The sequence below is a fragment of the Choloepus didactylus genome, chromosome 1 (assembly GCF_015220235.1).
Source record: "Choloepus didactylus isolate mChoDid1 chromosome 1, mChoDid1.pri, whole genome shotgun sequence".
Taxonomy (NCBI): Eukaryota; Metazoa; Chordata; class Mammalia; order Pilosa; family Megalonychidae; genus Choloepus; species Choloepus didactylus.
In genome coordinates, this window is record NC_051307.1 from 2,340,076 (window position 1) to 2,355,477 (window position 15,402).

Sequence of the window (15,402 nt, forward strand, 5' to 3'; positions counted from 1 at the left end):
TGACAAAATCCAACATCTGTTTTTGATAAAAACACTTCAAAAGGTAGGAATTGAAGGAAACTTCCTCAATATGATAAAGAGCATATATGAAAAACCAACAGCCAGCATAGTACTCAATGGTGAGAGACTGAAAGCCTTCCCTCTAAGATCAGGAACAAGACAAGGATGCCCGCTGTCACCACTGTTATTCAACATTGTGCTGGAAGTGCTAGCCAGGGCAATCCAGCAAGACAAAGAAATAAAAGGCATCCAAATTGGAAAAGAAGAAGTAAAACTGTCATTGTTTGCAGATGATATGATCTTATATCTGGAAAACCCTGAGAAATTGATGACACAGCTACTAGAGCTAATAAACAAATTTAGCAAAGTAGCGGGATACAAGATTAATGCACATAAGTCAGTAATGTTTCTATATGCTAGAAATGAACAAACTGAAGAGACACTCAAGAAAAAGATTCCATTTTCAATAGCAACTAAAAAAATCAAGTACCTAGGAATAAACTTAACCAAAGATGTAAATGACCTATACAAAGAAAACTACATAACTCTACTAAAAGAAATAGAAAGGGACCTTAAAAGATGGAAAAATATTCCATGTTCATGGATAGGAAGGCTAAATGTCATTAAGATGTCAATTCTACCCAAACTCATCTACAGATTCAATGCAATCCCAATCAAAATTCCAACAACCTACTTTGCAAACTTGGAAAAGCTAGTTATCAAATTTATTTGGAAAGGGAAGATGCCTCGAATTGCTAAAGACACTCTAAAAAAGAAAAACGAAGTGGGAGGACTTACACTCCCTGACTTTGAAGCTTATTATAAAGCCGCAGTTGCCAAAACAGCATGGTACTGGCACAAAGATAGACATATAGATCAATGGAATCGAATTGAGAATTCAGAGATAGACCCTCAGATCTATGGCCGACTGATCTTTGATAAGGCCCCCAAAGTCACCGAACTGAGTCATAATGGTCTTTTCAACAAATGGGGCTGGGAGAGTTGGATATCCATATCCAAAAGAATGAAAGAGGACCCCTACCTCACCCCCTACACAAAAATTAACTCAAAATGGACCAAAGTTCTCAATATAAAAGAAAGTACCATAAAACTCCTAGAAGATAATGTAGGAAAACATCTGCAAGACCTTGTATTAGGCGGCCACTTCCTAGACTTTACACCCAAAGCACAAGCAACAAAGGAAAAAATAGATAAATGGGAACTCCTCAAGCTTAGAAGTTTCTGCACCTCAAAGGAATTTCTCAAAAAGGTAAAGAGGCAGCCAACTCAATGGGAAAAAATTTTTGGAAACCATGTATCTGACAAAAGACTGATATCTTGCATATATAAAGAAATCCTACAACTCAATGACAATAGTACAGACAGCCCAATTATAAAATGGGCAAAAGATATGAAGAGACAGTTCTCTGAAGAGGAAATACAAATGGCCAAGAAACACATGAAAAAATGTTCAGCTTCACTAGCTATTAGAGAGATGCAAATTAAGACCACAATGAGATACCATCTCACACCGGTTAGAATGGCTGCCATTAAACAAACAGGAAACTACAAATGCTGGAGGGGATGTGGAGAAACTGGGACTCTTATTCATTGTTGGTGGGACTGTATAATGGTTCAGCCACTCTGGAAGTCAGTCTGGCAGTTCCTTAGAAAACTAGATATAGAGTTACCGTTCGATCCAGCGATTGCACTTCTCGGTATATACCCGGAAGATCAGAAAGCAGTGACATGAACAGATATCTGCACGCCAATGTTCATAGCAGCATTATTCACAATTGCCAAGAGATGGAAACAACCCAAATGTCCTTCAATAGATGAGTGGATAAATAAAATGTGGTATATACACACGATGGAATACTACGCGGCAGTAAGAAGGAACGATCTCGTGAAACATATGACAACATGGATGAACCTTGAAGACATAATGCTGAGCGAAATAAGCCAGGCACAAAGAGAGAAATATTATATGCTACCACTAATGTGAACTTTGAAAAATGTAAAACAAATGGTTTATAATGTAGAATGTAGGGGAACTAGCAGTAGAGAGCAATTAAGGAAGGGGGAACAATAATCCAAGGAGAACAGATAAGCTATTTAACGTTCTGGGGATGCCCAGGAATGACTATGGTCTGTTAATTTCTGATGGATATAGTAGGAACAAGTTCACAGAAATGTTGCTATATTATGTAACTTTCTTGGGGTAAAGTAGGAACATGTTGGAAGTTAAGCAGTTATCTTAGGTTAGTTGTCTTTTTCTTACTCCCTTGTTATGGTCTCTTTGAAATGTTCTTTTATTGTATGTTTGTTTTCTTTTTAACTTTTTTTTCATACAGTTGATTTAAAAAAGAAGGGAAAGTTAAAAAAAAAAATAGAAAAACAAGGAAAAAAAAGATGTAGTGCCCCCTTGAGGAGCCTGTGGAGAATGCAGGGGTATTCGCCTACCCCACCTCGATGGTTGCTAACGTGACCACAGACATAGGGGACTGGTGGTTTGATGGGTTGAGCCCTCTACCATAAGTTTTACCCTTGGGAAGACGGTTGCTGCAAAGGAGAGGCTAGGCCTCCCTATGGTTGTGCCTAAGAGCCTCCTCCCGAATGCCTCTTTGTTGCTCAGATGTGGCCCTCTCTCTTTGGCTAAGCCAACTTGGCAGGTGAAATCACTGCCCTCCCCACTACGTGGGATCAGACACCCAGGGGAGTGAATCTCCCTGGCAACATGGAATATGACTCCCGGGGAGGAATGTAGACCCAGCATCGTGGGACGGAGAACATCTTCTTGACCAAAAGGGGGATGTGAAAGGAAATGAAATAAGCTTCAGTGGCAGAGAGATTCCAAAAGGAGCCGAGAGGTCACTCTGGTGGGCACTCTTACGCACACTTTAGACAACCCTTTTTAGGTTCTAAAGAATTGGGGTAGCTGGTGGTGGATACCTGAAACTATCAAACTACAACCCAGAACCCATGAATCTCGAAGACAGTTGTATAAAAATGTAGCTTATGAGGGGTGACAATGGGATTGGGAAAGCCATAAGGACCGCACTCCACTTTGTCTAGTTTATGGATGGATGAGTAGAAAAATAGGGGAAGGAAACAAACAGACAAAGGTACCCAGTGTTCTTTTTTACTTCAATTGCTCTTTTTCACTCTAATTATTATTCTTGTTATTTTTGTGTGTGTGCTAATGAAGGTGTCAGGGATTGATTTAGGTGATGAATGTACCACTATGTAATGGTACTGTAAACAATCGAAAGTACGATTTGTTTTGTATGACTGCGTGGTATGTGAATATATCTCAATAAAATGAAGATTAAAAAAAAAAAGTCAATCCATTTCTGGTATTTTGCATGATGGCAGCTTTAGCAAACCGGAACATCAAGTTTGTTCACTTGACAGTACGTCTTAGAGGTCTTTGCAAAAGGCAATTCATCAATACTTTTCACAGCGGTGTAATACCCCATTGTGTTTATATTCCCCAGTTTATTCTGTCATCTTCCTATGAATGGACACGAGTTGTGTCTGATTTTTCACTATGACAGATAGGATCTTCTGCTACAGGAAATAATGCTGCATGTATGTTCCTGCAGCCATCTGCAGGCCCAATAAAACCCAGCTCCTTAAAGTGGGATTGCTAGCTCAGAGGTATGTGAGACTGTAATTGTGAGAGACGCTACCAGGTTCCTCTCCGCTGGACGGTGCTACTTCACACGGTCATCAGCAGTAGGTGTCAGGGGCTCTTTTCCCACAGGCTCCTCAGTCTTTGGGATTTGTGCTGATCTGAGAAGTGAGAAACGCCCTCTTGGTGTGGTTTTAATGTATAATTGACATCAGGAGTGAGGCTGGGCGTGGTTAAGGGCTGTGTGTGTGTGTGTGTATACACGTGTGTGTGTTTGCGTGTGTTTCCTGGGAACTCTCAGCTCAGGTCCTCTGCCCACTTTTTCTCTTAGTTTGAAGTACTGGAATTCACCAGCTTTTCTTCTGATGCTTTGCACTTCTGAAGTTCATTTGAGAAGTCCTCCTCAACTCCAGGTCACACGGTTACCCCTAACTTCTCCCTTGACTTCAGAGCTTTGCTTTCACCCTTGGGTTTTCCATGTTCCACCCACCTGGACTCCACTTCTGTGTGTCCTGTGGGAGGAATTAAGCCCTACTTTCTCCCCATAGAGACCCCGTTTCCCCATCTCCGTTTACTGATGCAGCCATCCTTTCCTGGTCACTCCCATGGCCTCTGGACTGTGTTTAGATTTCCCATCGGCCTTTGGGTCTGTCTCCGAGGTCTCCATCTGTCCCCACCTTGGTCCCTCTGTATTTTCTGGGCCAGTACCGGATGGTTTTGTTATTATGATTTTGTAGCAAATCTTACTGCCACATAGGGCAACACTTACGATATTCTAACCTGAGTTCCTGAAAGTAAACCGCCACAGGAACCTGGAGGCACCGCTGTAAATGAATGACCTCCACCGAGTGCAGAGGACTTTGTCGGTGGCCTCTTCTTCCTCTCGTGGTGGACGCCTCTCCTCCGCGGGGACGGTCAGCAGCGTGGCCAGTCGCCTGCTTGGCCGCGGGGCCTGTGGCTGCACTCGAGCACCAGGGACAGCCGCAGTCTTCTGGGAGCCGGTGGAGGGGCCTCCCCGAGGAGCCGCTCTTGGGGAGTCAGCACTGTCAGTGCCGCAGGTGAGGAAACCAATTCTCAGAGGCTACGTGGGTCACGGGCCAGGTCTAAAGACGTCAGGACTCTCTTTGAGGCCCTTGCGTGTGGTCCACCTGGAGTTCTTCTGTTAAATCATAAGCTCCTCAAGGGCAGTGACTGTTTCTGGAACCACCATTTCAGGAAGGCTTTGTGGGGTAAACAACCCACCAATAAGAACAGACAGATTATTTATGCAGAGTTTGCTGTACAAGGAGGTCAGCTACTGTCTCTTGGTTTTGGTGGAGACTCAAGCTCAGGAAGGGAAGCGGGAAGGTTCCAGGGGAAGGAGACGGTGTGTGCTGACCGGGGGCTGCTGGTGTGGGGGGCTGGAGGCAGCTTGCTGGAAGCGGGGGTCCTGCATATCTGGGGCGGGGGGTGCACTTGGCTTTCTCTGACTGGTCCTGAGCTGGATGTGGGAGGGTCCCTGACCGAGCCCCGGCCGCTCCGGGCTGTAGCTGCAGCGTTGTGGCCTGGCTTCCGGACCGGTGGTGGGTCAGGGCTCTCTGCCCAGTCCAGTCCGGTCATCATCCCTTCGTCCAGCCAGTGTCTCGCTGTGACCACAGCAGGAGCCAGTAAACTTTGGGTGTGGAGCTGATTAGAATTCGTGTGCAGGACTTCAACACTTGGGTGTGTGTGAATGTACCAAGAGAGCTCTGATGTTCACACACTCGGTCACACTCTTGTTTGTTCATCACATGGCCACATTCCCAGGAAGGGACAAGACGCACCGTCTCCCTGTTAGCCTTGAAAACCCTTCATATGTGCGTTTCAGTGAGGCACAGAGAAACACAGGAGCACGTCTGGGCTGACAGTGAATGCATCTGGGCTGATAAGTACTGACACTTCCGGGCTGGGCGTTTGCCAGAGCAAAGCTGGTTGGTCTTGGCCTGGGTGAGGGCGAGGGCCGCAGGGTCGGAAGAGGCTGTTTGTTAAACAACGGGGGGAGCAGGCCCCGCGGGATTAGCCCAGCCCTGGCTCCGGACTCCCCCCGACAGCGTCCTGGAGCAGCCGAGCCCGGGGGCCGGGGGCCGGGGGCTGCCCGCGGGGAGGGCCGCACGCCTCCTGAGGGATGAGACCAGACCGTGCGGTCCGTGGCGTAAACCCAGAGCGGGGCCCACCCCCAGACACCAGCGTCCCTTGGCGGGTTTTTGTTGGGGGTGGCAGAGTCCAGTGGGCTGTGAGCAGGTCCCCAAGCAGGGTCTCCTGACGCCCCCACCCCACCCTGCTGCCCGCCGAGGCTCTGGCCAGGGCCAGGGTCCCAGGACACAGACCTGGGTGGGCCCCTCCCCGCCCCCCAAGAAGCCGGAAGCTTCCCGAGTCGCTGCCCCATCCCCCTCACCCCACCACTGCCCTCGGGGTGGTCACTGTCCCTTAATATATATTTTTTTTAATTTAATTTTTAAATTTACTGACTGTGTCTATTCACAAAGCAACCCCTCCACCTCCCTTCCCGCCATCCTGGGCCCCTGTAACCTCGAGTCTGCTTTCTGCCTCAGCAAATTCGCTATTTCCAGGCCTCTTGTAAGTGACAGCGTAGAGCATCTGTCCTTGTGTCTGGCTTACTGCACTCCGCACAGCGTTTTCTGGGTTTTTCCGTGTTGCCGCAGGTCTCAGAGCTCCATTCCTTCTTAGGGCCAAGCGACGTTCCATCGGACGCACAGGCCACGTTTGTGTGTCCTCTGCGGGGGACACGGGGGTTGCTTCCCCTTGGGGCTCGGCCCCTGTTAGAGAGTGAAAATCCTCCAATAGACAAATTCACTCACTGTTGCTCTCCACAGTGACTTATTTTATAGCCCCAGTTCCTCTCAAGGTTCACTCTCCAGGGTCTCCGTCTTGGTTTTGGTTGCACAAGTAATAACAACAACGTATTTTCCTTGTAGTATTTAAGTACCGGTGTGGGCGCTCACCTCCTCCGCGGCGTGGGCGCTCACCTCCTCCGCGGTGCCTTCTGTTCCTCTGGGGGGCACACAGGTCACACCTATGGTTTTACAAGAACAAAGAAGCGCAGCTGCTCTTGGTGCCGGTGCCCCCCACCCCGTGCCCGCAAGGACGCTGCTGGTGGGAGGCTCCCCCCGGAGCTGCCCGGTCCCAGGGGTTTGCTCCCCAGACGGACACCAGAGGACCCGTGTCCCCACTGCAGCCAGGCAGGATGCCACCAAACCTGCACCGTTTGGACCACTGTGGCCGGGGAGATGCAACCTCATTTTGAGGTTCTGCCCTTCTTGCCTGTTCCTGCGGTGGAGCCCCTCTTCGGGTTTGTGCCCCGATCACCTCCTCCACGGTGAACTTCCTGAGCACAGCTCGCCCGGTTCTGTGCTGGGGTGGCTTGCACAGCAGTTGGAGCCTGAGGGTACTGGGGTACGGATCGGCAGGTGCTCACACTTGTCCTCCTCGCCCTGTCGCTCCCTGTGCTCTAGACGCTGCTTTCACTCACTAGTCGCCTCGTCTTCCTCCCTCATCCTGACCTCCTTCTGGCAGCTCACCTCTCAGCTGCAGTCTCTTCTCTCCCCTGAACTCCATCTTTCCTCTGAACTCCTGTTTGGAGACGCCGTTTCCCCCTTACATTCCCTTGCTTTGATGGAGGGATGTGGGCTCTTTATGTATCTTCAGCTTCGTGGGGTTATTCTTCTCCTGGTGAGTCATCTTCATCTGCCGTGTCTGTGCACCACTGCCCTTCTCTCACCTATGCACCTGTGTGTCTGTGCGCCCCTGCCCTTCTCTTACTACCCTGAGACTCTCCCAAAGCCCACCTGGGCCACAGCCCTTGTTGTTTCCAGAAAGGTCATTGGTTCAAGTCCACAGGTGTTCCTTGGGTCCAGGATCCTTCCGGAAGCTTCTGGAGATGTGCACCTGTGGGTGATTCCTTGGCCTGGCTCATTCAATGAGCAGCTGCTCGGCTCAGCCCCTAGCTCAAGAGGGTTTCCTGGAGCGGAAGTTTCCTCATTCACCATGTGTGTGTTCCATTTTGCTAAAGCTGCTGTCATGCAAAATACCAGAAATGGATTGGCTTATATAAAGAGGGTTTATTAGGTTACAAATGTACAGTTTTAAGGCCATTAAAGTGTCCAAACTAAGACATCAACCAGAGGATACCTTCACTGGAGAAAGGCTGATGGTTTCTAGAACACCTCTGTCAGCTGGGAAGGCACGAGGCTGGTGTCTGCTGGTCCTTTGCTCCTTGGTTGCATTTCAACATGGCTTTCTCCAAAATGTCTCTGGGCTTCTGTCTTAGTGTCTCTCTCAGCTCCTGGGTGTCCTTGCTTCTTTCTCCCAGGGCATTTCTCTCTAAGCGTCTGGGGCTTCATCTCTTAGCTTAGTGTCTCCAAATGTCCTTCTGTCTGCATCTCCAAGCATCTCCAAGCGTCAGTGTCTGTCGGCTGCTGAGCTCTCTTAAATACTCCAGTGAACTAATCAAGAACCACCTTGAATGGGTGGGGTCCATACCTCCATGGAAATATTCAGTCAAAAAGTCTGCCCCCACAAGATTGTGTTAAAGAACATGGCTTTTCTGAGGGACATAATATATGCAAATCGGCATAGCACGCTTGCTCCATTTCAGAGAGGAGAGGGGTGGGGATGGGACCCTCTGCAGGCCTGGCTCAGTGTAGACACTCGCACAAGCCCTGGGAAACCAGCAGATGCCGTCCACACCGGCCACCGTTTGCTGGTGAGGAGCAGGGTTAGACCCAGTGTGGGATGGGGAGTCAGGGAGAAGTAGGCACGGCTGCTTCTCGGAGGACAAAATCAGATACCGTGGGGGCTGCCAGGTGCCGCGCCCACACCCACCAAGCATTGGATCAGTCTCAGTTGTTCTGTGTGTAGCCAATGATGCAGCATGAGCTTGAAGAGTTACTTTCCTTTATAAGCCGCGCAGGCCCATTAACAGCCTGTCTGGATTGTCTTTTACTGAATTGATCTGCCTGGGGCTGGGTGGTCTAATGCAGATGGGTTAGAGATGCAGATTCCCAGGCTCTACCGCTCGTGTTCTGCAAACCTGGGCAGCCCCTGTGCTTCCCTGCCCCTCACCGTGGGACTGCGGGCCTGTGGTCTGAGGCCATGGGGCCTTCCTCCTTCCGGGGTGCAGAGACCGTCAGTGGGCAAGCCGGGGCACTTCCTTCAACCCGTCTCCCTGGTTCGGTTCAGTGTGGCAAACATTTGTCTAGCATCTGCACCGGGACCCAGGCTGCACGCTGCCTGGATTTGGAGAACGGCCGTGAGCATGTGAGGCCTCGCAAAACCCCCCAAAACCCAAGTCCCAGGACTCCAAGGCTGCTGGGGAACAGGGCTTCTGGCCCCATGCCCTCCCGGGGCTCTCGGGGAGCCGGCCCCTCCAGGAAGGAATCCTCCGTGCTGAGGACCAGCCGCGCTCCTATCGGGAAGGGGGGCCTTCCGGGGCCGTCCTGTTGTGTCCACAGCTGCCCGCGGCTCGGCCTTCTGCCTGACCTTGTTGCTGAGGTGCCCGTGGGCTCTGCTGGCCAGGGCTACTGGTGGCAGCTGGCTGGTCCCTAAGGGTCCTGGCATCCCTGGGCAAACCCAGGCAGAAGGTCCCACCGCAAGACCCCCAGGCCCGGGGAGAAGCTCAGGGGTGACGTCTCAGTTCACACATGGCCAGCTCTTTGCCTCAAGCCTCAGGCCTGGTACAGGCAGCCAGGTTGGGGGGCTTTGAGGTAGGGGCCCCGGCTCTGCTCCCAGCCAGTCCCTGCCCCAATAACCCAGGCCCGGTCGCTGGTCCAGAGCCCCCTTTCTGCTCACGGACACGCATCACGCCCCCCACTCTTCTGCCTTACCAGCCGCCCCAGCCGGCCCAGCAGTTATGTCCCCCCAGACCTATCTGCCCCCCGAACGGCTGCAAGGAGCTACAGGCAGGGGCAGTGCCAGCTCCAGGGCAGCCCCTGGGGCCGGGCTGACACTCCACTGCCAGCAGCTTCCTTGCCAGGCCCTGTCCAGGGGAGCCGGATGCAGAGGGTGGCCAGGGGGCTCGGAGGAGGGGGCACAGGCCCACGGGGGCCTTGTGTGATGCCCCAGCATTGTATGTGCATGAGCCTTTCTCCCGCGCGGTGGTTCACTTCTGCTCTCCCACACCATACCCAGCACCCCGACGGCCTGTCGACTGGACAGCACTCAGCTCACAGAACCCAGCGTGGCAGAGTGGGGGCTCAGCGAGCAGGGGCAGAGCCCCCTAGCTCTCGGCTTCCTCGCTGGTCAATGGGTCACCCAGCTCGCCGGGCACGCCCCATAACCGGGGCCGTGGGGTTCCCGTATGAGGCCGAGCGGTGCTGTGGCCAGGAGTAACCCCCACCCCGGTCTCTCCGCCGCAGACCTGCACCCCCTGGATCTCCTGGCCGAGGCGGTCCCCGCGGACGGCACCACGGGCGGCGTGAGGACGGTGGTGGCTCAAGGCGCGTGGGGATTCCAGTTCTCGGCCGCCGCGCCCCGCGCCGTCAGCTTTCCCGCGTCGAGGATCTTCTTCAGATGCGATCTCTTCCCCGAAGAATTCTCCATCGTGGTAACCTTGAAAGCTCCCAAGCTGCCACCTAAGGTCAGTGACATTGTTACTGAATTCTTCAGTTAGAATAACTGGATTTTCCTTTCTGATGTCGTCAACCAAGGGCACAGCCAGTCGGATTTCAGGGTGGCGTCTGTCCTGGTCCCCTGCGACACCTTTGGGATGGACAGCCCCTTGCTGTGATCAGTAGTGAGGTCCTCGTCACTGGCCGTGTGCAGGCAGAATCTGGGTGACAATTTGCTGGGGGTTTGTTTTGGTAATTCCTGCAATTATAACTTTTCTGGTGAGCTAAACCATCAAAGGCCTAATATAACACTTCGAGTTTTTAGCTTGACATCCTTTGACAGGAAATAGAAACAATAAACACCAAACAAAGATGGGCCCTTTGTGGGTCTGCTTACCCGTGGTTTCTAAGTGCCCTGTTCCCATGCTCCCCCGACTAGCCTGGAAGGTTCCTTGATGGCAAAGATGAGATTATCAGCTGCCCTTGGCTTCTAGAAACACTCACTGTAGGTGTGTGGCAGATCCTTCTCAAATAAATAAACGTGAATGTGCGTGTCCAACTCAGAGCCGTCGATTAGGAAAGGGCAGTCCTTGTCGCTGTAATGCGACCCTCCATCGATTTTCTCACTGCACGTGTTCTGCCTGGACGAGTCCTGGTTTCTTCCTCCGGTGCACTGTCCTCTCCTGCTCCTCCATCGAATCTACCGTCAAACCCAACCCCTGGGTTTTCAGTTTCTGTGATTAGATTTTTCAGTTCTACCATTTTCATTTTGTTCTTTGTTGTAGAATTCCTGCTCTCAGGTTAAATTCCACATCTTGTCAGCTTGTTTCTTGAACATAACTCCAATATTTAGACCCAATGGCTCCATTGCATGAGCAACTCCAATATGTGGCTCTCTCAAAGGATAGGTCTGGTCCTCTGCTCTTTTTATTTTCTGTCATGCTCATTAATTTATTAGCAGCTTTATTGAGATATAATTCACTTGCTATAGGTGGACCCATTTAATGGGTACAGCTCATCCACAGCTTTTAGGATGTCCATATGTGTGGGCACCCAACACCCCAGTCAATTCAAGAACATTTTCATCATCTGAAAGAGAAACCCCGGGCCCCTTAGCTACCACCTCCCACACTTGCACCCCCTCCAGCCCTGAGCAATTACTCATCCGCTTTCTGTCTCTATCTATTTGCCTGTTCTGGGTGGTTCCTATAAGTGGAGCCTATGATATGTGGCTTCCTTAACCCGGCGTAATGTTTTCAAGGTCCCGCAGTGCTGCAGCCTGTATCAGGGCTTCATGCCTTTTTATGGCCCAATAACGGCCCACTGGGTGGATGTATCACCATTTGTTTATCTGTTTATGAGGTAGTGGACATTTGGGTTGTTTCCCCCTGTATCAGTCAGGGTTCTCCAGGGAAATAGAACCAACAGGAGATATCTGTGAAGAGTACGAGATTTTATAGAAGTGTCTCATGCAACTGTGGGGATGCACGAGTCCAAATTCCGTAGGGCAGGCTGTGAGCTGGCAGCTCCGATGAAGGTCTTTGATGAACTCCCCAGGAGAGGCTGGCTGGCTGAAGGAGAGACGGAATTTCTCTCTTCTGACTGCGGAAGCCATCACCTCCCCCATTAAAAGCTTTCCATTGATTAGATCCAACATCTCTCATTGCGGAAGGCACTCCCCTTGGCCGACTGCAGCTGTCTTCAGCCATAGATGCAATCAACGTACTGATGATTTAAGTCCATGAAATGTCCTTGCAGCAACAGATAGGTCAGTTCTTGCTAGACCAGGCAACTGGGCACCATCACCTGCCAAACTGACACATGAACCCAACCACCACACCACCTTTTGGGTATCGTGAACAATGCTGCACTGAACATTCATGTAAAAGTCTTTGTTTGAATCCCTGTTTTCACTTCTTCAGGATGGAATTGCGGGTCGTAGGACATTTCTATGTTTAACTTTTTTAGGAATCACCAAAGTGCTTTGTGTAATGGCTGCTCCATTTTACATTCCCACCAGCAATGGATAAGGGTTCCAACTTCTCCACATCCTCACTGACATGTTATTTTTCATTTAAAAAAGAATTCTAGCCATCCTGCTGTGCGTGAAGTGCTGTCTTGTTGTGGTTTTGATTTGCGTCTCCCTGATGGGTAGTGATGGGAGCCTCTTTTCATGGGCTTGTTGCCCCTTGTATATCTTTTTTGGAGAAATGTCTATTCAAGTCCTTTGCCCATTTTTAAACTGGGTTGTTTGTTTGTTGTTGAGTTGTTAGAGTTCTTTATGCATTCTCTATACTAGACCCCTATCAGATACATGATTCGTAAATATTTTCTTCCATTCTGTAGATTATCTTTTCACTTTCTCGATAGTGTCCTTTGATGCACAAAACTTTAATTTTGTTGAAGTCAAATTAACTTTTTTTCTTTTATGCTTTCGGTGTCTTATCTAAGAAACCATTGCCAAATCCGGGGACATGAAGTTTCACCCCTATGTTTTATTTTAAGTATTTTATAAATTTAGCTCTTACATTTAGATCCATTTTGAGCTCATTTTTTGTAAATGGTGTGAAGCAAGGTCCAGTTTCATCTTTCTGCACGTGACTCTCCAGTTGCCTCAGCAAAACACCATTTTCCACCACTAAATGGTCTTGGCACCTTTGTCAAAAATCAGTTGATCATACACATACGGGTTTATTTCTGGACTCTCATTTCTATTCCATTGATCTATATTATATCCTTATTCTGTTCCTTTTTTATAAGTTTTGAAATTGGGAAGTGAGTCTCCAATTTCGTTCTGTTTCAAGATTTTTTTGGCTAGTCTGGGTCTCTTGCAATTCCATTTAAATTTTAAAATCAGCTTCTTAATTTCAACAAAGAAGTCAGCTGGGATTCTGATCAGAATTGCATTGACTCAGCAGATCAGTTTGGGGAGTATAGCCATCTCAACAATGCTAAGTCTTCTGAACCTTGAACATGGGTTATCTTTCCATTTATTCAGATCTTTAATTTCTTTCAACAATGTTTTATATTTTTCAGTGCATAAGTTTTGCACTTTTGTTAAATTTATTCCTGAGTATTTTACTCTTTTTGATGCTATTGTGAATAGAATTGTTTTCTGAATTTTACTTTCAGATTATTCATTGTAATGTGTATAAATATAATTGATTTTTTATGTTGCTCTTATATTCTGCAATCCTGTTGAACTTGTTATAATCATTTTTTTAGTGGATTCCTTAGGATTTTCTATAAACAAGATTGTGTCATGTGCAAATAGAAATAGTTTTACTTCTTCCTTTCCAATTTGGATGCCTTTCATTTCTTTCTCTTGCCCAACTGCCCCGCCTAGAACCTCAACACAATGTCAAATAGAAGAGGCAGGAGCAGACAACTTGTCCTGTTCCTGACCTTGTCTTTCACCACTGAGTGTGGCGTCAGCTGTGGGTTTTTCATAGATGCCCTTTATCTTGTTGAGGAAGTTCTCTTCTACTCCTAGTTCGTCGAGTGTTTTATATCATGAAAGAGTGACCGGATTTTGTCAAAAAAAAAAATTTTTTTTTTGCTTCAATTGAGGTGATTGTATGGTTTTTGTCTTTTTTATCTTATTTACATGGAGCCTTAAATTTGTTGGTTTTTGAATATTAAACCAACATTGCCATCCTGGGATAGATCTCACTTTGTCAGTGTAGAATTCTTTTCATATGTGGTGGAGTTGGTTTGCTAGTATTTTTCTGAGGAGTTTTGTGTTCATATTCAGAAGTGCTATTGCTCTGTAGTATTCCTCACCTGTGATGTCTTTGGTTTGGGTATCAGGTTAACACCGGCCTCATCGAGTGACCTTGCAAGTACTCCCTCCTCTTCAGTTTTTCTGGAAGAGTTTGAGAAGTATAGATATTAATTCTCCTTTAAATGTTTGGTAGAATTCAGCAGTGATGTTATCTGGACATGGATTTACCTTTGTAGATAGCTTTTTGATTAATAATTCCATCTCTTTGCTTGTTTTAGGTCTAATAGGATTGTCTATTTGTTTTTGAGTGAATTTTGGTAGTTTGTGGCTTTCTAGGAATTTATCCATGTCATCCAAATTATCTACTTTACAGCATACAAATGTTCAAAGATTTAAAAAATAATCTTTACTTCTGTAAGATCAGTAGTAATGTCCTCTTTTTAATTTCTGATTTTAGTAGTTTGAATCTTGTCAATTTTTCCTTGGTAAATCTAGCTAAAAAGTTTGTCAATTTTGTTAATCTTCTCAAAGAGCCAGCTTTTGATTTTCTCTATTGTTTTTCTATCCTCTGTTTAATTAATTCTGCTCTTACCCTTTTTATTTTCTTACTTCTCCTTGCTTTAAGTTTAGTTTGCTCTTTTTTCAATGTCCTAAGGGGAAAGTTTAGGTTATTGGTTTGAGACATTTCTTCTATTTTAATGTAAGTGCTTGCAACTATAAATTTCCCTCTACCAGCTGCTTTAGCCAAATCCCATTAGTTTTGGTACATTGTGCCTTCATTTTCATTCACCTCACAGTATTTTCTAATATCCCTTTTGATTTCTTCTTTGCCCTATTGGTTATTTAGGAGTATGCCATTTGATTTCCACATATTTGTAATTTTCCAAGGATCTTCCTTGTTACAGATTTCTAATTTTACTCCCTTGTGGTCAGGGAACATGATTTGTATGATTTCAGTCCTTTTAAACTTGTCAAGGGCTGTCTTATGGCCTAGCTTGTGGCCAGCCCTGGAGCCTGCTCCACGTGCACCCGAGAAGAGCGTGCATCCTACTGTTTGCTGAAGCCGTGCACCGTGTGACAGCCGCAGAGGGGACTGGAGGGCCCCGAGATGTGCGGCACACGCTTCCTTTCATGCAGCCCTAGAAGGGGCAGATGCCCGAATCCAGTCGGCCTTGAATTTGTGCGAATTTAAGTCTCAGTGTTTGTGGGGATTGGTCCTCGCTTTAGGGCTCAGCCCTTCCAAACATTGGCTGAAGTTCTGGAGGCAGCTCCCGTTTGCATCTCCGCAGCCCTGAGGACCCGCAGCTCCCCTCGGCTCGCCGGCCTCTGCCTCCCCAGGCAGGCTGCACGTGAGCCCCCAGAGGCTCTGGGCGGTGCACACCTGCGGGCGCCCTCGGCGAACTCCCCTCTCCCCTCTGGGTCCTGGTGGCCGCACTCAGAGCTTTTTATTGCCATCCACA

At 48.2% G+C, this 15,402-nt stretch overlaps 1 protein-coding gene across 1 annotated transcript in view; it reads left to right on the forward strand.

Moving 5' to 3' along the window:
- The window catches only part of TSPEAR (thrombospondin type laminin G domain and EAR repeats), a 319,882-nt gene that overhangs the window by 230,845 nt on the left and 73,635 nt on the right, over nt 1-15,402 (forward strand). Inside the window, exon 2 of the mRNA XM_037830557.1 lies at nt 10,027-10,247. Coding sequence (XP_037686485.1) covers nt 10,027-10,247 — 221 coding nt within the window. The remainder of the gene's footprint in view (nt 1-10,026; nt 10,248-15,402) is intronic.